Source organism: Dipodomys spectabilis, unplaced genomic scaffold (genome assembly GCF_019054845.1).
Source record: "Dipodomys spectabilis isolate Male_0828 unplaced genomic scaffold, ASM1905484v1 ptg000136l, whole genome shotgun sequence".
Lineage (NCBI taxonomy): Eukaryota > Metazoa > Chordata > Mammalia > Rodentia > Heteromyidae > Dipodomys > Dipodomys spectabilis.
The window spans coordinates 12984679-13004528 of NW_024870813.1; the positions used below are offsets into that span (position 1 = coordinate 12984679).

At 49.8% G+C, this 19850-nt stretch overlaps 2 protein-coding genes across 7 annotated transcripts in view; one reads left to right on the forward strand and one right to left on the reverse strand.

Moving 5' to 3' along the window:
• LOC122116482 (prosaposin) overlaps positions 1–12335 on the forward strand; it is a 33524-nt gene extending 21189 nt beyond the window's left edge. Inside the window, exons 5-15 of one of the 3 annotated variants that reach the window (XM_042690129.1) lie at positions 448–648; positions 1055–1198; positions 3111–3167; positions 4762–4770; positions 6327–6458; positions 7847–7942; positions 8223–8466; positions 8541–8698; positions 8995–9075; positions 9307–9414; positions 11600–12335. In XM_042690129.1, coding sequence (XP_042546063.1) covers positions 448–648; positions 1055–1198; positions 3111–3167; positions 4762–4770; positions 6327–6458; positions 7847–7942; positions 8223–8466; positions 8541–8698; positions 8995–9075; positions 9307–9414; positions 11600–11635 — 1266 coding nt within the window. In that variant the 3' untranslated portion in view covers positions 11636–12335. The remainder of the gene's footprint in view (positions 1–447; positions 649–1054; positions 1199–3110; positions 3168–4761; positions 4771–6326; positions 6459–7846; positions 7943–8222; positions 8467–8540; positions 8699–8994; positions 9076–9306; positions 9415–11599) is intronic. The other 2 variants (XM_042690130.1, XM_042690131.1) reach the window with 2 other exon arrangements.
• Positions 12336–13012: 677 nt separating this feature from the next.
• Cdh23 (cadherin related 23) overlaps positions 13013–19850 on the reverse strand; it is a 322925-nt gene continuing 316087 nt past the window's right edge. For 2 of the 4 annotated variants that reach the window (XM_042690124.1, XM_042690126.1), the window contains 11 exons: positions 19652–19813; positions 17206–17462; positions 16760–16857; positions 16227–16347; positions 16054–16133; positions 15877–15917; positions 15740–15800; positions 15441–15570; positions 15174–15296; positions 14761–14865; positions 13013–13556 (listed from right to left, as the gene is read on the reverse strand). In XM_042690124.1, the coding sequence (XP_042546058.1) occupies positions 13230–13556; positions 14761–14865; positions 15174–15296; positions 15441–15570; positions 15740–15800; positions 15877–15917; positions 16054–16133; positions 16227–16347; positions 16760–16857; positions 17206–17462; positions 19652–19813 (1505 nt within the window). In that variant the 3' untranslated portion in view covers positions 13013–13229. The remainder of the gene's footprint in view (positions 13557–14760; positions 14866–15173; positions 15297–15440; positions 15571–15739; positions 15801–15876; positions 15918–16053; positions 16134–16226; positions 16348–16759; positions 16858–17205; positions 17463–19651; positions 19814–19850) is intronic. The other 2 variants (XM_042690127.1, XM_042690128.1) reach the window with 1 other exon arrangement.

Here is a 19850-nt window from a genome sequence, read left to right on the forward strand (position 1 = left end):
CAAGGCTAGCACTCTACCACTTGAGCCACAGCACCACTTCTGGCCTTTTCTGTTTATTGAAGAATTGAAGCCAATGCTTCACGCACTCTACCACTAAGCCACATTCCTGGTCCCCACATTTTTTTTTGGGGGGGGGGGCAGTCGTGGGGCCTGAACTCTGGGCCTGGGTGCTGTCCCTCAGCTCTTCAGCTCAAGGCTAGCGCTCTACCACTTGAGCCACAGCGCTTCTTCCGGCTTTTTTCTTTTTTGTTTATGTGGTGCTGAGGAATCGAACCCAGGGCCTCATGTGTGCAAGGCAAGCACTCTACCACTGAGCCACCTTCCCAGCCCCCGCACATTACTTTTTAAGGGACTTCAGGACAGGGATTTCTCAGAGGCATCAGGTGGTTTCTTTTGCCCTTTTTCCCTATGGGGAAGGGAGTCTCAGCTGGCTTTTCTCCCCACCAGGACAATCCTGGGACAGTGTGCTCTGCACTCAACTTTTGCCAGTCTCTGCAGAAGCACCTGGCAGAACTGAACCACCAGAAGCAACTCGAGGCCAATAAGATTCCAGAAGTGGACTTGACTGGAATGGTGGCTCCCTTCATGGCCAATATCCCACTCCTTCTGTACCCTCAGGATGGTGCCCACAGCCAGCCCCAGCCAAAGGTGAGTGAGTTAATGACAGGGGTGTGTAAATGAATGACAGAGGAGGAGAGATAGTATGCACTTCTAAACAGAAAAACTGAAACTTGTCCAGTCCCTTGACTTTGCCCCACTCCCACCCCTGCCCAGGTGATTGCACCATGCCATTTCTAAAGAATGTTTAAGATACATAAAGCTCTCTTCCCATCTTTTTTTTGATGCTGGGAATGGAGTCCAGAGCCCTACATAAACCTAAGCTCTACCATAGGGCTATAATCCTTCATCCCTTCTGCCCATATTACCATAATGAATTCTCAGGAGACCAGAAGCCTAGCCTGGAAAGCTGTGGCCCTGTGGGTGAGGTGCCTTCTCAGGAGCCCAAGCCTTGGTCTTTCTTGGCACAGCTGTATCCTAACTGTCTTCTTCGTAGTCTAGCGGAGATGTCTGCCAGGACTGTGTGCACATGGTGACTGACATCCAGACGGCCGTGAGGACCAACTCTACTTTTGTCCAGGGCTTGGTGGAACATGCCAGGGAGCAGTGTGACCGTCTAGGGCCTGGCATGGCTGACATGGTGAGTCTTTTCTCTCCAGGAGTATAGTGGGCTTTGAAGAAGTAGGGATAGGGGAGCCAAGAATGCATGACCTCTTACTCAAATGGTGCTGTGTCAAGCTCTAGCCAGCAGCTCAGAGGAAGAGTTGGTTCAAAGATTCCTTTCTTAAGCTTCTCTAAGTTAGGACTTAGAAGTTCTTTGTCAGTTGAATCTGGATGCCACAAAACTATTGGGACAAAATAGTGGAAGACATCTGTCACCATATGTGCTAGAAGCATACTAGAACCACTTACAAACTATCTCCTTAAAAGTGAGGCTGGCTGGGCACTGGTAGCTCATACTTACTAAAATTGTAGAGATTCAGGAGGCTGAGATCTGAAAATCATGGTTCAAGCCAGCCTGTGCTGATAAGTCTTTTTTCTCCAGTTAACCAGCAAAAAGCTGGAAGTAGAGGTATGTATGGCTCAAGTGGTAGAGCACCAACCATAAGTGGAGAAGATTATAAAAAGCATGAGGCCTGGAGTTCAGTTCCCAGTACCAGTACAAAAAAATCCAAAACAAGCTGAGTGGGGTGCTTGTGGCTCACACCCATAATCTTAGCTATTCAGGGGGCTGAGATCTGAGGATTATCTGAGACTCCTATCCAATTGATCAGCAAAAAGCTGGAAGTGGAGCTATGGCTCAAGTGGTAGAACACTAGCCTTGAGGGAAAAAAACTGTAAAGGACAGTGTCCAGACCTAAGTTCAAGCCTCAGTATCAAGCATAGCTGATGTTGTCTATGTGCCTTAATTTTTTTTTGGGTGGGGGGGCCGTTGGTTGTGGGGCTTGAACTCTGGGCTTGGGCACTGTTCCTGCGCTCTTCAGCTTAAGGCCAGCACTCTACCACTTAAGCCACAGTGCTACTTCCGGTTTCTAGTGGTTTATTGGAGGTAAGAGTCTCATGGACTTTAATGCCCTGGCTGACTTTGAACCACGATCCTCAGATCTCAGCCTCTTGAGTAGCTAGGATTACAGGCATGAACCAATAGTGTCTTATAATTCTAAGTGTGCTTCCACAAGAAAGGGGTTGTCAGGAGAGCTGGATTGCACAATATTTACTGAGAAGCCTCCTCCCTAAGTTGTGTGGGCTCAGAAGCCCATTTTGTTAGCCCCTTAGGTGGTTTCACTTCTTTGACCTTGTTCTCGGTATTAACCACGCTCATGAAATAATGTACAGAGCTGAAATGACAGTGCCTGGCCACCTGAAGAACCTGCCTGACTGGCATGCACGAAGACAGTTGAAAGAAGCCTGTCCTCTGGGTAGAGCAGCTTTCTTGGATGGGAAGGGCTGGGCCTGGGGGGAAACCCCTGAGGGTTTCTCTGTCCACTCACTTTCTTTAGGGCTGGCAGTTGTGTCACCAGTCATTTATCTTTTACCAAGAAAGTTTGAGAAACTTGTGGCTCATTGAAGTGTATTTGCTATTGCTATTTTAATAATTTCATCAGCCCTCTTGATTTTCTCTCCAAGGAAGTGTCAGTTGATGCAGATGCTCTCTGGGGGTTTACTGGAAATAACTAATTCAAAACTCTACTGGACTTAAGTTTTATAACTCTGTCAGAGAACGAATAAGTGGGTTTGAAAAGTAATCTAGGATTCCTAAGTAGCCTATCTTGTATCTACATTGCTACTGAGGGAGTTGCTGAAAGATCTTGGGGCAAGTATGGGCCATAAAATGGATACAGAAAATCTAACATCCTTGTATTTTCAAAACACTTTCCACAGAGTTTTTATGGAAGGAAGAATAGCCAAATCACTATTTTATCTGACCAAAACACATACCCATTCTACCCTAGGGCATTTGCTTGTCAGTCACGCACACGCCTTATTGAAAATGCAGGTTGAAAGCTTTGTTGTAGTAATAAATTTAACTCAGCCTGTTTCTGTCCTTCCAGTGCAAGAACTATGTCAACCAGTACTCTGAAATTGCTATCCAGATGATGATGCATATGGTAGGTAGTAGCGAAGACCCTTGTTAGCATTTGGGTTTGAAGTGTTTCCAGGCATTTAAAATGTTACATGTTTTAGCTTCCCCTTTTTACCTTAAGAGTATTGAGTTGGACAAATCTGGCCCCCCCTCCCCCTCCCTCTCCCTCCCCCCCTTCCCCCCCTCCCAGCTGATCCTGGGTCTGCCCTGTGGTGGCCTGGGACCTGTTTGCCTGTGCACGTGCTATCAGATTGCTAGTGTCTGGCTATTAACGCTAGGGCCTGTAGAAGTAGTCTGCCCTGTCACCATGCCAGGCAGGGGAATTGCTGTGGGGCAGCCTGTGTTTGGGATGGGGAAAGAGGGACCCAGCCTGGCAAAGCTGGCTCTGTGCTCTGTAGCAAGGTCAACTGTAAACTGTAGTGGCTGTTTGAGCCCCAGCTCATGCCTTGACATCTGGGCAGCAGATGTCCTTCAGGCCCTTGTGAGAGGTTGGGTAAAAGGTCACAGGAGTTGGAACTGGCTGATCCGCAGGCACTGGCTTCCTCAGATCTACCCTGTGGGACTGGAGCGGTAGGGTATGCTGGTCTCATGTTCTGATTGGCTGCACAGGCACTGATGGGCTTGAGTCAGTCTTTCATAGAGGTTTACAAAGCTTACTACCTACCTGCTTTGTAGATAGTTTTGTTGGAACCCAGTAGCCCCACTTCGTGCTTCCTCAGCAACCTAGGCCTAATGGTCTGCAGAGCCTGGCAAGAGTTACCTTTGCCTGTTCTAGTAGACTTTCCTGGAGCGGTGGCTTATTTGGGACTATCGCTCATGCTCTGCCTTGTAAAAACATGTAAAGTCTGTTAACAAAGACATGCACCTGAAGCAGGTAGAAAGAAGCCTTTGGTGTGAAGTGACTTAGTGAAGTGCTTCTTCAGAACTAACTTAAAATTTTTCTTATCGTAGTATACTGTGTAGCAAGTTTTTGATAACTACTGATAATATTTGCTACTTAAGAAATCATTTGGGGTTTCAAAAACCCATCAATGGGAGCCTTTATTTATGTATGAGTTTGTACTTTAATTGCATATTCCCCTAAAAAGTTCTTGTCCATGGAATGTGACCAGTCCCTGCTGGCTAAGTGTTGATGCTGTTTTCAGGTTTGCCCTTGGAGTGATGAATGTCCTCATAGCCACTTATCTGTACCCATCCCTGGCTTCCCTTAGTGAGGCTCACCAAAGCTGCTATTCCTAATGGAAACACAAGATGGAGGGCAGTGGAGAATGATTTGCTGTGGCAGCCCCATGACTGTGCTTTGGGAAGGTTGGGTAGGGATTAGGCTTCAGGGCTGGCATCACTGCAATTTCTGATCATGGTTTAGTGCTGGATGTAGGGATAGTGTACACACTAGTTGGGCAGTGGGGTCTACCTACCCCTTGAGGGCCCAAGTGGCTTTTGGGGCACCGCAAGCTAGAGGAGCAAGGTAGGTTGCTGCCAGCAGACTGCCAGGGTGTCCCTTAGACTTTGTGACATCTGTACACCTGGTTAACTGACTGTTTTAATTTTTCTTAACTGTTGTGTCCTTTCCTTTCTCTTTATTTTCACCTCCGATTTCCTGTTTTTTTGTTGAACAGCAGGATCAGGTATGTTACAGAGAATTTGCTTGTAGTGATTTGCTGCTTCTAGTTATCTGCTTTTTTTTTTCTTTCTTTTTTTGGGGGTGGTGTCTGGCATGGTCATCTCTGACAGATACAAGGAATGATTGTGAAAGGCAAAGGTTCCCCTTGGTCTAGGCATCCTTCCCTTAAGATCTAGCACTTAGGTATCAGGGGCCCTTCTCCCCTTCTGAGAGGGGCAAATAGAAGTCAGCAGAGCCTGGTCCTCTGTTCACATGCAAGCCCATGTTTGGATCACTAGTGAGAATGGGGACCCAGGTGGCCCCGAGGCAGTTCAGCTTCTTCCAGTGGAGGCCTGGCTCTCAGTACAGCACCTTGTGTCTGTCATAATGTGTGTGGGCAGTGCATGACATCATTGCTGGGTTTGTAACTCCAGAAATGCTTCTGCTGCATGAGCAAACTGGATGCAGACAGCCTGCAGATTATGGCTGCTGATCCAGAGAACTGGAAACAGTCTCTTGATTGTAGCTTCCGCTCTCTGGGTGATGGCTCCTTTGGGATCTGGAACTACAGTGGCTGGCACTCTGTGGGGACCATACCTCAGTCCATACTGGCTGAGCCATCAGAGTTTTTTTTGAGCTCCTTTTGAGTTGGAATCTATCTGGGTTTTGAGGTCTCATGGGAGAGAACTTGAAATGTCTGGTTTTTAACCTAGGCCACTTCAGGGAGTCAGAACAAAGCCTCCTGAATCCTTGGCATCTTTTTTTTCTAAAAATCTTGCTGTATCTTTAGCCTCATTCCAATTCTTCTCCATATTTTAAAGTGTGCTAAAGACAGGATGCCCCTTTCCCTGCACCCCAGTCTTAACTGTTCTAGCCTTCTTTGGTGGCACAAGGCAGATACTGCCATGGTCTAGCTTGCCTGCCTCCAGACAGGCCTGCTATGCTCCTTGCAAGCTTGTTGGAGGGAGGCAGACTTCCAGGCCTGCATTCATACTATGCATATGTCCTAGCTCTCATCCTCTGTGATGGGGCTGTCTAGACAGCAGAGGGCATCAGTTTGAAGACCTTGTGAACTGAGATGATTCATGAGTTAGAGGTTGGGCTTTCATATGTATAGTTGTGAACACTGAATGTGGCTTATAGAAAAAAAGCCAGCATTTTCCCCATAATACATAATTTTAAATGGCTTTACCACCAAAAGATCCAATATGGTTGTATTTCTATTGCCTTGGGCTTTCTGTTTATGTATACAGTAGGTCCCCTTAAGTTTACTTTAACAGAATGAGCTGAGCAGCTTGAGTGTCTGGGGGGAGGGGGTGTTAAAAGGTGCTAGAAATTCTGTTCTTGGTTAGAGCAGCCATGGCCACTCTTGGCTCTGCCTGAAGGCTACCTTCTCCAGATGGAGCTGGCGCATGTAACCTGCTTTTGGACACCAGCCCTTTTAAGTTGAATCTATAGAGTCCCTGCCAGTGGGTGGGAGGAGGTAGCCTTGACACTGGTCAGGGTGCTCTGTACCCTGTCTAGCCAGAGGCCTGAGGCAGTAGGAGCAGGCTGTGTCTGATGGTTCTGTGCTCTTTTCAGCAACCCAAGGAGATTTGTGTACTGGTTGGCTTCTGTGATGAGGTCAAGGCAGTGCCCATGCAGACATTGATCCCTGCCAAAGTGGCTGCTGAGAGTGTCCTTCCTGCCCTGGAACTGGTGGAGACTGTTGAGGTACGTGTGCCATTGTGTACTGGTGGGGATTGTGTGACACTCTGCTTGACACTGTTGTTGGAGCTCACACATTTTGTGTTTGCGATTACTCTAGGTATAGAATGGATATTTCCTGGTAATGACACAGCCCCCTCCCCAGCTGTTTTACAGTTAACATGCCCTAGTTCTGAGGGGAGCAAACTTATTTCAGTGCCCAACTCCATCCTCCCCTTTTCCCTTTCCAGAGTCCTTTGGCTTCTGTAGCCACAGGACAGACCCAGGATGTTCTCCCCAGGGCTGGAAGTCTCAATGGACCTGTGCCTTTTTGTGCTTGTAGATTTGTTCCCTTAGCACCCCTTTTGGTAAAGATCTACTCTATTCTGTAATAGACCTGTGTTTAGTACCTTTTTGGGCCAGGCACTGTCCTAGGGTTGTGGGGAGTAAATGAAGGCATTCTGCCTTCTCAGGAGGCCCTGGCTCACACTACACATGAAATACATATGCTTCAAGAATGTCCTTTGCATCGGACTATCAGCTGTCTCCCTGTGTGCTTGCTCCTCTGCTTAGTATGTGTGGCCACAGGTAGGGTTGTGTACCTAAAGTCAGGAAGCAGGGCCTTCTCCCCTCAGGAGGTGCCACCCTGCTCATCCAGTTCATGGTTGTATTTCTTAGTCATGTGTGACTACATCAATTTAAGTTAAGCAGTATTAAAACTTGAGATCCTTGGTGACACAGCCACATTTCAAGTGCTTGATGGGCACATGGAGCTGGACCTGTTGTGCTGGTTAGTGGAGGTAGAGAATGCTTGGCTTTACAGAAGGTTTTCCTCAACCTGATTGCTTTATTAAGGGAGGATCTAGAGTAACAATCTCAGATGTTAATGAGACTTTGGAAAGTCCAGAGCAAACCCCTGACTTAAAAAAAAGTAGATACTGAGCTGGAGATGTGGCTCAAGTGGTAGAACACCAGCCTAGCAAGCTCCAGGTCCTGAGTTCAAACAAACAAAAAAGAAATAGAGGAAGTAGATAGATACTGAATTTCTCATTCTGGTTCTGGTCCTGCTTCACTGTCCACCTTCCCAATTCCAACATGGAATGACCAAATGATTATAACTGGATGCATGTGGTCATCCTTTCATGGTAGGGAGGGCCTGAGGTAGGAATTCCTCCTCTTTCTTTTCTTTTCTTTCTTTCTTTCTTTCTCTCTCTCTCTCTCTCTCTCTGTGTGGGAGGGGCAAGAGAAGTGGTGATAATGGAAGACTGGAAAAAGGGATGGACCTTCCACTGTGTAATGAAGTTGGAAATCACACCCAAAGGAAGCTGTATGTCATTGTGAATTCACTGGGCAGTGGCCCTTAGCCTACTAACATACCAGTCCCAATATTAAACTGCCCCACCCCATCCTCATAGGAGGAGCTGATCCAGGCCCAGGCTGGTGTATTCTGCAAGGCTTGTGAATTTGTGGTGAAGCAGATGGACAAGTTGATTGAGAACAACATCACTGAGGTATGTTGTCCTCAGAGGAAGGCCTGTCCTCACCCCCCACCCACCCCACCCCAGGGAATCGTGTGGAAGCAGGAGGGTTGGGATGACCCTTGCTGTTTTTTTCTTTTTGGGTAGATTGGGGATCGAAACCATGTGCTGGGCAAGAGCTCTACCACTTAGCCACAACCCTCCCCTGGTTTTCAGTGCTATGTATAGAGTGAGGGATGGTTTCCTGGTGTTTTTAGAATCTTTTCCATACTTACCCTCCCATCTTACATGCTCCTTTTTGTGTGTGTTTCAGGAGGAAGTCTTCAAAAGCTTGAATGTTACGTGCTCCCTATTGCCTGCTACTGTGTCCAATGTGTGCCATGAGATGGTGGATGTGTATGGTCCCTCTGTCTGGTCAATCCTGGAACATGAGATAAGCCCCGAGTTGGTGTGCCAGGAACTCAGCCTCTGTTCCTCTGACAAGGAGCGGATGGGGAAGATTGGTCGACTAGGGCTGCCCCAGCCACCTAAGCTGCCCAAACTGTCTGCATCACCTGGTGAGCCCAGAGTACAGTAAGGGGCAGCCTTCTTGGGACCCTGCCAGTACTGAGCCCTGTGCCCTTTTTTACAGCACGTGTGACTCAACTAAAGAAAGGGGGCTTCTGCGAGGTGTGCAAGAAGCTGATCAGCTATTTGGAGCACAACCTAGAGAAAAACAGCACCAAGGAGGAGATCCTGGCTGCACTAGAGAAGGGCTGCAGCTTTCTGCCAGACCCCTACAAGAACCAGGTACGGATTGTAGCTGTTGTGCACTGCTGTGAAATATGGGGAGGACAGATGGCTGCTTCTTTCCCAGGCCTGGAGTCAGGTAGCTTTTGCCCAGAGTTGACCTGGCTCACATGGAGCTATGGAAGGAAAAGAATTGGGCTAGGGGGCCATGTGGGTAGAAGGATATCTGGGAATATAGCCCCCAGGGATCCCTGGTGAGGAACCTCAGGGACCATGATAGAGGAGTATGCTGGGCACCTGTTGGCCTTGTATGGCTGTGTGCATGTCCTGACCTGTGTCCCATGTTCATTTGGCAGTGTGATGAGTTCGTGACCGAGTATGAGCCTGTGCTGGTGGAGATCCTTGTGGAGGTCATGGATCCTTCCTTCGTGTGCACAGTAAGCCTCCCTGGGCAGCCTAGCTCCTTCAGGCAGTTGTAACCTGGGGGTCTGCATGGACTGGAAGGTTCCTCTCACACTTGGCAGAGTTAGGACAGAGAACAACTGTTCTCTCTACCCCTGGTAGTCAGAAGACTGATTCCACCTGCTTCTGGAAGTGCTCACTCTGTCCTGACAGGGACAGAGTTCTACTTGTGACTCCTTCATTTATCTTTATCCTTTTTTACACAGAAAATCGGAGCCTGCTCCTCTGCTCGTAAGCTTCTTTTGGGAACTGAGAAATGTGTCTGGGGTCCTGGCTACTGGTGCCAGAACATGGAGACGGCGGCCCAGTGCAATGTAAGTACCTGCACATAGGCTGCAGCCTGTCCTCAGCAGGATGGCTTGCTCAGGACCCTGTCTTGTAGGGACCTCAGTTCTCTGCCTGCTTTTGTGGGATGAAAACCCAGGGAGGCAGGTGGGTCTTCAGGGTTTCCCAATTAAGGTAGGGCTAACGATGGTCTCTGTGTGTGTGTGTGTGTGTGCACACACACGTGTGTGCCAGATCTGAGACCTGAACTTAGCACCTGGGCATACTCTGAGCTTTTTATGCTCCAGGCTAGCACTCTACCACTTTGAGCCACAATTCAATTTCTGGCTTTTTGGTAGTTATGTGGAGGTAAGTGTCTCATGAGCTGGCTTTAAACTGCAATCCTGAGAGTGCAGCCTCCTGAATAGGTAGAATTACAAGCATGAGCTACCAGCATGCTCTTGTTTCAATTTTTTTTTGGTCAGTCATGGGGCTTGAACTCTGGGCCTGGACACTGTCTATAAGCTCTTTTTGTTCAAGGCTAGCGCTCTACGACTTTGAGCCACAATGCCAGTTCTCACATTTTTTTTTTTTTTTTTTTTGAGTCCAGTCGTGGGCCTGGGCCTGGGCGCTGTCCCTCAGTTCTTCAGCTCAAGGCTAGCGCTCTACCACTTGAGCCACAGCGCCATGTCTGGCTTTTTTCTTTTTGCTTATGTGGTGCTGAGGAATCGAACCCGGGGCCTCATGCATGCAAGGCAAGTGCTCTACCACTGAGCCACCTGCCCACATTTTTTTTGTCTTGGGGTTTGAACTCTTGGCCTGGGCGCTGTCCCTCAGCTCTTCAGTTCAAGGCAAGCAGTACCACCTTAGCCACAACACCACTTCGATTGGTATTTTATTAGAGATGAGAGTCTCACGGACTTTCCTGCCTGGGTTGGCTTTGAACTGAGATCCTCAGATCTCAGCCTCCTGAGTAGCTAGGATGACAGGCATGAGCCACTGATGCCTGGCATTTTTTTTAAACTGAGGATTGATACTTGGGGCCAGGCAAGGGCTCTACCAGCTGAGCCGTCTGGAGAGAGGGGGTGAAGGATATTCTTCAGTGTGAAGCTTCTCTGTTGTTGGCCTATTGTGACAGGGTGTGTGGACAAGGCCTGTGGGACTTAATTGCCTAGACCATTGCAGTTTCTTGTGCCTTAGCAACACATTTGCCCTGGGGCCTAGAAATTGAAATAGCCCTGGCCCATCCATCCTAGGCAGGGGCAGGGGCAGGGGCAGGGGCCATGGCACTGTCCTAGATGGTGGCTGCCAGTGCTAGCCAGGCTGCTTCCCTGGATAGGGATGTTGGGTCTGACCTCATTGTTTAATGTTCCTTTATGCAGTTTTCTCTTCCTCCCTGGGGTTCTTGTGACCATGTCACATACTGATTAGTCACTGTGGGCTACTGTAGGGAGAGGCAGAGAGGTCCCTACTCTGGCCTGTCTCCTTCCTCCAGCCAGGCTCTCGCCTGACCCATTATCCCTACCCTGCAGTGGGCCAGCCCTGGAACTGGTTTCTGCTGCTGAGAAAAATGTGCCTGTGCGTCCCTCTCTAGCCAGGGCATGGGTCCTGAAGCTACTGTGGTGTTCATCTGCTAAAGAGTAAAGGACTTTTACCCATGCCGCTTTGGTCTCGTAAGAGTCCTCAAAGATCTAATGACCACAGGTTCTTGGTAATACTGGAGATTGGTCCCAGGACTCACGCATGCTGGGCAAGTACTCTAGCTACCATTTGAGCTAGGACTTCAGCCCCCACCCTCCTTTTTTTTGTTGGTCATGGGGCTTGAACTCTGGGCCTGGGCGCTCTCCCTTAGCTCTTCAGCTCAAGGCAAGCACTCTGCCACTTTGAGCCACAGTGCCACTTCTGGTTTTCTGGTGGTTAATTATAGATAGAGTCTGATGGACTTTGCTGCCCCAGCTGGCTTTGAACTGTGATCCTCAGATCTCAGCCTCCTGAGTAGCTAGGATTACAGGTGTGAGCCACCAGCACCTAGTTTCCCTCCCCCTTATTGGAGAGAGTTTCACCATGTAGTCTGGCTGGCTTTAAACTACCAAGTGCTGGGATTATAGTATGCATCTCTATATCCTACTCCTAAGTGAGATACTGTATTGGGTACTCAGAAGATGCTGGGTCCCACTTTTAGGTGTTAGGTGTTTAGCTTGTGTGAGGCCTAAACAGTTTTCTTTCTCCTCTCAGGCTGTGGACCATTGCAAACGCCACGTGTGGAATTAAAATTTTCCATCTCACAGAAACTGTAACCTTTTCTACTTGTGTATGTGGGGTAGTGAACGCACAAATATCCATTTGACTTTACCAAAAAAAAAAAGTCCTTACACCCTTCCCCCCAATAGCATTGCTGTCTTGTGGAACGTGCTGGCAGCCCACAAACAGCTGCTTCAGTGTTCCCTGTCTGCCAGAGGATGAGGTACTGGGCCCCAAGGTCTCTAGCTGCCCTTGCATGCGCCTGCTGGGAGCAGGGAGGGCATTTCCAGTGCTGGTGAGAGCCAGAAGAGCAGGCAGTCTTTAAGACAATGTCATTCATCCCCCACTGTATTTTGGAAGCACCCTTGAGTCTGCTTTTTCCTGTCCATGCCTTGTTTGGGGTTCTGTGGGAAGTGTACCTGTGTACCGAATGTACTCTGGCTCTCATGTGGGATCCCTGGTGGCTGCTGCCTGCGTGCCTGTCTGGATGCTGCTGTCCTGCTTCAGTTTTTTTTGGCCCTTTTCAAGTCAGTGTGGCCAACAAGCAGAGGGTTTACCGCAGTGTGCAGAGTGGTACTGTCTGGGGCTTTTTGCCTGCCACCACTGATTGCCAGGAGACTGCAAGCTGAGCCACCAAGATGGCCATTTGCTGTTATGTAGACTTAGTGATTTTCATTTGTCTTGCACTACTAAAGTTTCTGTGATTTAACAATAAAGTTCTGTTAACAGATTTGGGTCTTGAGTTTCTGTCAGGAATCAGTGTGGGCTCTGAGCCCGTGACCCCTTCACACATCTAGTAGTTCCAAGGGCCCCTCTTGGCCAAAAGCAGAAAGTACAATGGGTAAAAGGCCACCTAACTGTCTTGCAGTAGGAGAACCTGCCTATTTTCATCCTTTTGTGGTCCCCGTAACCTCAGTACATGCATGGTACTTCTCCAGAGCCAGTATATTTCCAGTTCCTTGAGTTCTTTTTTAAACAGACCATTCTAGAAACTTCCAGTGAGAATCAGTTAAAACCAGGGGAAACAGTGAGGGAATAACTTAATTTGGAAAAAGAGCACACAAACACTCTACATTCAAAACCCGGGAAGTTTCCATCAGTCACATATCTCACAGCTGGGCACATTGGAGAAACCAGTGAAATGGAATGTTGACCTTGACCTTGTCTATGTGGAGGGCAGGGACCATTCACTGCCTCCACCTGGGTGTTCAGACAGGTGATAGCACAGCTGGCCTCAAAGTCATTGGCTGGCCATTAGGGGTGCCAGCCTGGGCCTTGTTCCTGTGCTAGGGTCCTGCCTTTTGGTGATTGGGACTTGCCAGGGTGGAGTGGAAGGAGGAACAAGGGCCTGTGTGCCCTCTTTAGCCCAGCAGCTGGTCCTCAGTCTCCTGAGCCCCCAGTGACCCTCCTTACCTCATCCTTAGATGCTTAGTATTTTGTTTGGTTTTCTTAAAAAAATAACAAATCTTATGAAGGTAGAGATCAGATGGTGAATGACAGTCTGGCAAAAGTCTCAACAGTTGTGCAGGTTGCCAGGGCCAAACCAAGGTGGTCCATGCAGAGCTGGCTTGGCCTTGCTCCCGCCCTGGGGTTGAGCACCTCCTGCCAGTGAGGCACCTATCAGTCACAGCTCCGTGATCTCCAGGGGGCTCTCCATAATCACATCTCGGAGCTTGTGCAGAGGTGTGGATTTGGCGGACTCTGTACGGGCATTGCGCTCCAATGCGGTGGCCTCAGTGGCTGTCAGCGTCTCCAGTGAGCGACCCAGACCCTTCTGGTCATCCTCAGGTAGGCTGCTGAGGTCAGTGGCTAGCAGTGTGCCGGTGCTGCCGTGTACCACATGAATCCCATCTGGCCCCTTGAGTTCCATAGGTGGTTTGTGGCGGAAGCGCAGGCTGCCCTGGTTTGGGCTGCAGTCCACAGGTTCCTCTTCCAGATCAGTCTGAATCAGCTGCAAGAGGCCAGGAACCCCTGTGGCTCAGGGTACCCCATACCTCCCAGCCCAAGGCCATGTCCCAAGTGTGAGCAGAATGGCCCCAGGGTCCCATCAGATAGGTTTCTATTCTTAGCACAAAAGGAACCTGCCTGTACAGGCTGTTAGCCTCTTAAGGTGCTGCTGAAGAGGGATGGGGCCCATGGATATTTAAGGTGTCATTGTGACCTCAGGAACATGTCCTGTGAAAAAAGGTCTGTCACCAAGTTGACTTAAAAAGTATGATAGTTTTGGGTTTGGTTGGGACCATGCCCCAGCCCTATGAGTAACTCAGTTCCAGCCAGGTAGAGATACATAGGGTGTGGATATGACTCAGATGGCCCTTTGTGCCCTGTGTTTGGCAGTTCCAGTTGACATTGTGTACCCAGAGGAAATCAAGTGTTTTTTTTTTTTTTGTTTTTTTTTTTTTGGGTCTGGTCGTGGGGCTTGAACTCTGGGCCTGAGCACTGCCCTCAGCTCTTCAGCTCAAGGCTAGTGCTCTACCACTTGAGCCACAGCACCACTTCTGGCTTGTTTTTTCTCTTTTTGCTTATGTGGTGCTGAGGAATCGAACCCAGGGCCTCAGGCATGCAAGGCAAGCGCTCTTCCACTGAGCCACCTTCCCAGCCCGAAGTTGTGGGGCTTGAACTCAGGACCAGGGTGCTTTTCTGCTCAAAGCTAGTGCTCTACAACTTTGATCCACAGTGCCACTTCCTGTTTTCTGGTAGTTAATTGGAGATAAGAGTCTCATGGACTTTCTGGCCTGAACTGGCTTTGAACTGTGATCCTCAGATCACAGCTTCTAGAGTAGGATTATAGATGTGAGCCACCTGTGCCCAGCTTAGGCAATCAGTTTTTAAGTCACTGTGTAAATGTTGACACAACTGCCTTGCCTACACATGTAGGCCTGGTTGGTCCTTCACCACTTCCTTAAAAGTAAACCATTCATCAAAGATAGCTTGGAGTTTCTGGACTCAGAAACTGCCTCTGAGCCCACCATCCCTGGGGAAAATCCTGGGGCCAGAAGTCAGAACCTCCTGATTTCCTAGACCCACCTACCACCTAAGAAGGGCTTTGGCCATGGCTGTTGGGCTCTATAGACAGAGAAGGATGGCAGAGCAACAGCATCCCCAGGAGTGGGGCACAGCACACAGCTCCCACCCACCCCTGGCTACCTCGCTACCTCGGAGATGGAAGAGTGGCAGGAGGAGGCTTTTTGCACCATCCGCTGTGCAAAGAGCTTTTTGAGCCGCAGGTAATCCTCCAGGACCACCTTCAGCAGCGATCCCTGGAGGAGGGAGAGGGTTAACCCCCACCGAGTCTGTCCCAGGCCCACGCTCGCTCCCTGTGGGAGTCAGGTGCATAGTGTCTAGTCCTTGTGCAGAGGCTGGGAGCCAGGCCTGCTGACTGGCCAGCCAGAGTCTATGTCGGCTTATGCCTGAACTTAGACCACCTCAGGTTACAGCTCATTCACCCTGGTGCTCTCCCCCCATGGAAGGGAGATCTAACAGCCTGGAGTTTGTACCTCCTTGTATCTGTGAATGGGGTTCAGTGTCAGTCAGGATCTGGGTGTAGGTGACTGCAGGAAGGGCTCACCTTGATGGGTCCCTCGCGAATGATCTGGCCCAGCTTGGCAATGTTGTCATACTCTTGGATTGCTGCCCGCAGGTACCTGTCATCATCAGGCTTGACTGCTGCTGGCTCACGGCCAAACGTTCCCTGGGAAGAGGGGATATTAACCGGAACAGTGGTAGACACTTATGTACACACCACCGGGTAGGGAACAACAATCCTTCCGAGAACCCAGCTCCTTGGCCAAAGGGGAGCCTTTGTCCCTCAGTCCACCCACTGCCCTGGGCTCACATGGGTGCGGGTGGGGCTGTTCCACAAGTCTGCAATCTCACTCAGGTTCTCGGGCAGGTCATCCTCGTGTTCAGCCTGGGCGGCCAACTCCAAGTTCCGGCAGAAGGGGTCCAACCACACTGGGTTGGCTCTGCAGTTGGGAAGTGGGAAGAGGTTGGAGAGCCAACCTCTTGGAGGTTCCAAGGGTGGGAGGTGGCGGACAACCCACCAGGGGGCGCTCGCATCCCAGGCTGCAAGGAGCTCTTTCCTAGGAGGGTCCCAGCAGAGCTTCCACTAATGAGACTCAGGGCCCCACTCACCCATCGAAGGAGTACTTATTGGTGTTGGGCATGTCCATAATGTCAATGAAGCCACGGTTCCCTGCAGGGAGAGTGTAAAGGTAGAGTGGGAGGAGCCCCTGCCTTTCCTTTCCTGGTCTATCATAGCCTTCACTCACCTGCTGAGCCAGCTACAATGGCCTTGAGCTTCCTTTTATGTCTGCAGAGAAACAGAGACCTCCATGAGGGATGTTGGGCTTGAATCATAGACGCTTAGCCCTAAAAATCTCTCCCTACCCCCAAGCATCCAGGAGCAGGGTGGTCATCTAGCTCTGGGCAGGAGTGGGCATACTCACACGGTCCTGTAGTACCAGTTCATGAGGATGAAGAGCATGGCTGCCAGGAAGAGGAGGATGGCCAGAACGATGATTGCCATCTGCAGGAAAAAGTAGGCCAGGCTTAAGCAGATGGGCTCTGAGGTAGAGCCTGCCCAAGCTATGGGGGAATGCAGTAGGGGCAATCCTGGTACCTGCAGGGCAGACATATCATCCGGCAGCCGGACTGAGATGGCAGGCTGCACGTCCAGGACATTGTAGTTCCGGAAAAGGTTCCTCAGCTGTTCTTTGTTCTCATCTATCATCTGGATCACTCTGGATGAAGGGCTAGCAGCTCGGCTCTGGCTCAACCACAGTCACACCCTCTTCCCCCACCCCCCGCCCCCACTACCCCCAACATAGCCTGCTATGTTCTAGTCTCTAGCCCCTAGATTCACCATCTGGTCTTGTGAGAGGAAAGCCTGCCTGCCTGCCTAAGAGAGCTTGGCACCTCACTGGTCCTCAGACTTGCATGAGGGGCCTGGGCTACTCTCGCGACAGGTGGCAGATACCATTTTAGAGACCAGATAGGCTCAGAGAGCTAAAATGGCCCATACCATGTTCTCTCCTCCAACCCTGCCTGCCTCTTAAGAGGAGCCCCTACACAGTGGGCCTGATGTTGTTTGTGCCTCCTGATTCCAGGGCAGGTGGGGAGGGAGACAAGATGAGGCAAAGAGCCAGCACTTACCGGTCAACGTCAAGGATACGGTTAGTGTCACGGTTCACCACATGGATGAGCAGCTCTGTCTGGGCAAAGTTAACCCGGCCCTTCTGGTCCACATGGAACTAGAGGAGAGGAATCTTTATGGGGTGTGGTCACTACAGTAGGGGTGAGGTGGGGAGGGGAGGAGCAGCTTCTTCCAGGAGCCCTTCTGTCCTACCCTGTCATGACCTATCACTACCAGATATCGCTAAGGTCAAAGCATAGTACACATTGCCCAACAGAGCAGGTGTGACCATTAGTAGTCCCATTTTAGTTAGGGGGAAACAGGCCCAGAGATCTGGAGGAACTTTACTCAAAGCCATGCTGCTAGGAAATGACCCAGGAGGCACATAGCCCCTTTCCAAGTGCCTGTTCTGTCAGGCTTCCTTTTTACTCTCTCTGCCCCTAGCCCAAAGTGGGCCCCTGGGTACCTGCACGTCATCTGTGTTGACAATGGCTCCAGTGATGTTGGAGAGCAGGCGGATGAACTCCTCCTCAAAGCCACGCACACGGTCAGGGATTTCATTGATGACAATCTTGACACGCTGGTCGTCCCTCAGGATGTAGATGCCAATGATGGCTGTATCATTGTGGCCTGCCAGGTCTCGGGCCACAATGTCCACCACGAAGTAGCCTGGGCTGTAGGCCATGAAGAGGTCAAAGGTGCGCAAGATCCCATCCACACTCCCTGTGGGAAACACCCAAGGTTGAGGCCTAATTCAACTTTCAGCACTCAGCATTCCTGAGCACCCCAAGGGAGGGCCTAGGGCTTAGGGCCTACCTGAGTAGGCAGCACAGATGCCCCACAGGGAGCAAAGGTAAGAGCTGGAGGGGGAGGGAGGGACTGTCCATCTGAAGGGACAGCCATGCAGGTCTTGGCTGCTACCTTGTCACCCTGCCACAACTTGCTTTTCCTAGAGGAGCTAGGTGTTTCAATTATGTGAATCCCTTAAAAAACAAAACAGACATGAGGCTCTGGGTTCGATTCCCCAGCACCACATAAGCAAAAAGCCGGAAGTGGTGCTGTGGCTCAAGTGGTAGAGTGCTAGCCTTGAGCTGAAGAGCTGAGGGACAGCGCCCAGGCCCAGAGTTCAGGCCCCACGACCGGACCCAAAAAAATAAAAATAAAAAAACAAACAAAACAACTGCCAAGTTTGTAAACAATCTGCTTATTAAACAAAATTGTAGATTGAACTAATACAGAGGTAAGTGTATAACTCTGATGTCCCTTGCTGGGTGCCACGGCCATTTCTGAGCTCCCTTAGTGTCCCTCTCATGTACTGGATACAAGTAGTTCAGACCCCTCATACACAGTACCTTCAGTCATCACTGAAGGTACAAGGTAGACATCTCTAAAAAGACAATAGACCTGGATTCAAAATATGCCACTTTTAGCTTTGGATGACCTTCAGCCAAGCTACTTAGCCTCTGATCCTTTGATAATTGGACTGAGAGTGGTGCAAGTGCAGACTGGAGGAGCTGGCACATGGACTAGACCTTGAAGGATGGAGGGCAGATGAAAATAGAGAGAGGGTCTGTGAAGGGAGGGGCCCAGGGGTCTGAAGGAGCAAATGGGAGGCTGTTCAGCCTGGCTGGACACAGGGCCTTAAGAGGGGCAGAGGGAAGGCGGGCGCTGTTGGCTCATGCCTGTCATCCTAGCTACTCTGGAAGCTGAGATCTGAGGATCATGGTTTCCAAGCCAGCTTGGGCAGGATAGTCTGGGAGATACTCTTCTCCACCAGAAAACTGGAAGTGGACCTGTGGTTTTGAGCTTCTAGTGAAAATGCTCAGGGACAGTCCTATGACTGATTAAAATAAAAAAAAAAAGGAGCAGGAGGCTGAGGAGTTAGATCAGGTCTAGAAGATCTCTGCAGCCAGGAGTCTCTCTGACATTCTGTCCTGGCACACAGACAAGGAGTTGGTAGAGAGAAGAGGGAGATGGTAATAGGACAGAGGGTCCTTCTAGATCTGCCCCCGAGCCTCAGTGAGGCACATAGGCAAATGATCAAGCCAAAGTACATATGCCGAAGTTGAAGTGCTCCTTGAATTCCAGCTCACAGTGCCTAGCACCATGCTTGAATGAATCCTAATTACTCAGGAGGATGAGATCTGAGGATTGAGGTTCAAAGCCAGCCGGAGTAGAAATTCTCTAGCCCAAGTATAGTATCTTTTTTTTTTTTAATTTATTTTATTTTTTTTATTTTATACTGGTTGTGGGGCCTCAACTCTAGGCCTGGGCGCTGTCCCTTAGCTCTTCAGCTCACGGCTAGCACTCTACCATTTGAGTCACAGCGCCACTTCCGGCTTTTTTCTTTTTGCTTATGTGGTGCTGAGGAATCGAACCCAGGGCCTCAGGCATGCAAGGCAAGCGCTCTACCACTGAGCCACCTTCCCAGCCCCTAAGTATAGTTTCTTTAATTAACCAGCAAAAAAAGCTGGACTGAATCAGGTGCTAGTGGTTCATGCCTGTAATCCTATTTACTAAGGAGGCTGAGATCTGAGGATTGCAGTTCAAAGCCAGCCAGGGCAGGAAAGTCCATGAGATTCTTATAACCAGTTAACTACCAGAAAACAGGAAGTGGAGCCATGTGTGGCTCAAAGTAGTAGACCCCTGAATTCAAGCCTCAGGACCAACAAAAAAGTTGGACTGGAGGCATGACTCAGGTGGTAGAGTACCAGCTGTGAGCTGGAAAAGCTGAGTGAAAACTAAAATAAGTAGCAGGGGGTAGATGTGGTACTTGGAGAATGGAAGATGGATAAGTAGGTGAGCAGAAGGGCTCACATCAGCCCTGGGATTCCCATCTCCTCCAGATGACAGTCCATAAAGTGACAGAGAGATCTCGGCTGGAAGCCACCCATGTGTGGCCAGGTTCCTACCCATGGTGAAGACTTGGCCCACATCCTCAGAGTCATTGGCAAGGGCCCGGAAGTAGTGGATGGCCAGAATGCCATAGAAGACCAGGCTGTTGTTGCCGATGTCTGCATCCAGGGCCAGCACCTGGATCAATTCTGAGCCCACCTTGGCGTCAGTGGCCACCCCTATGGGAGCAAGGAAGGTGGTGTTAAGTGGCAGGGA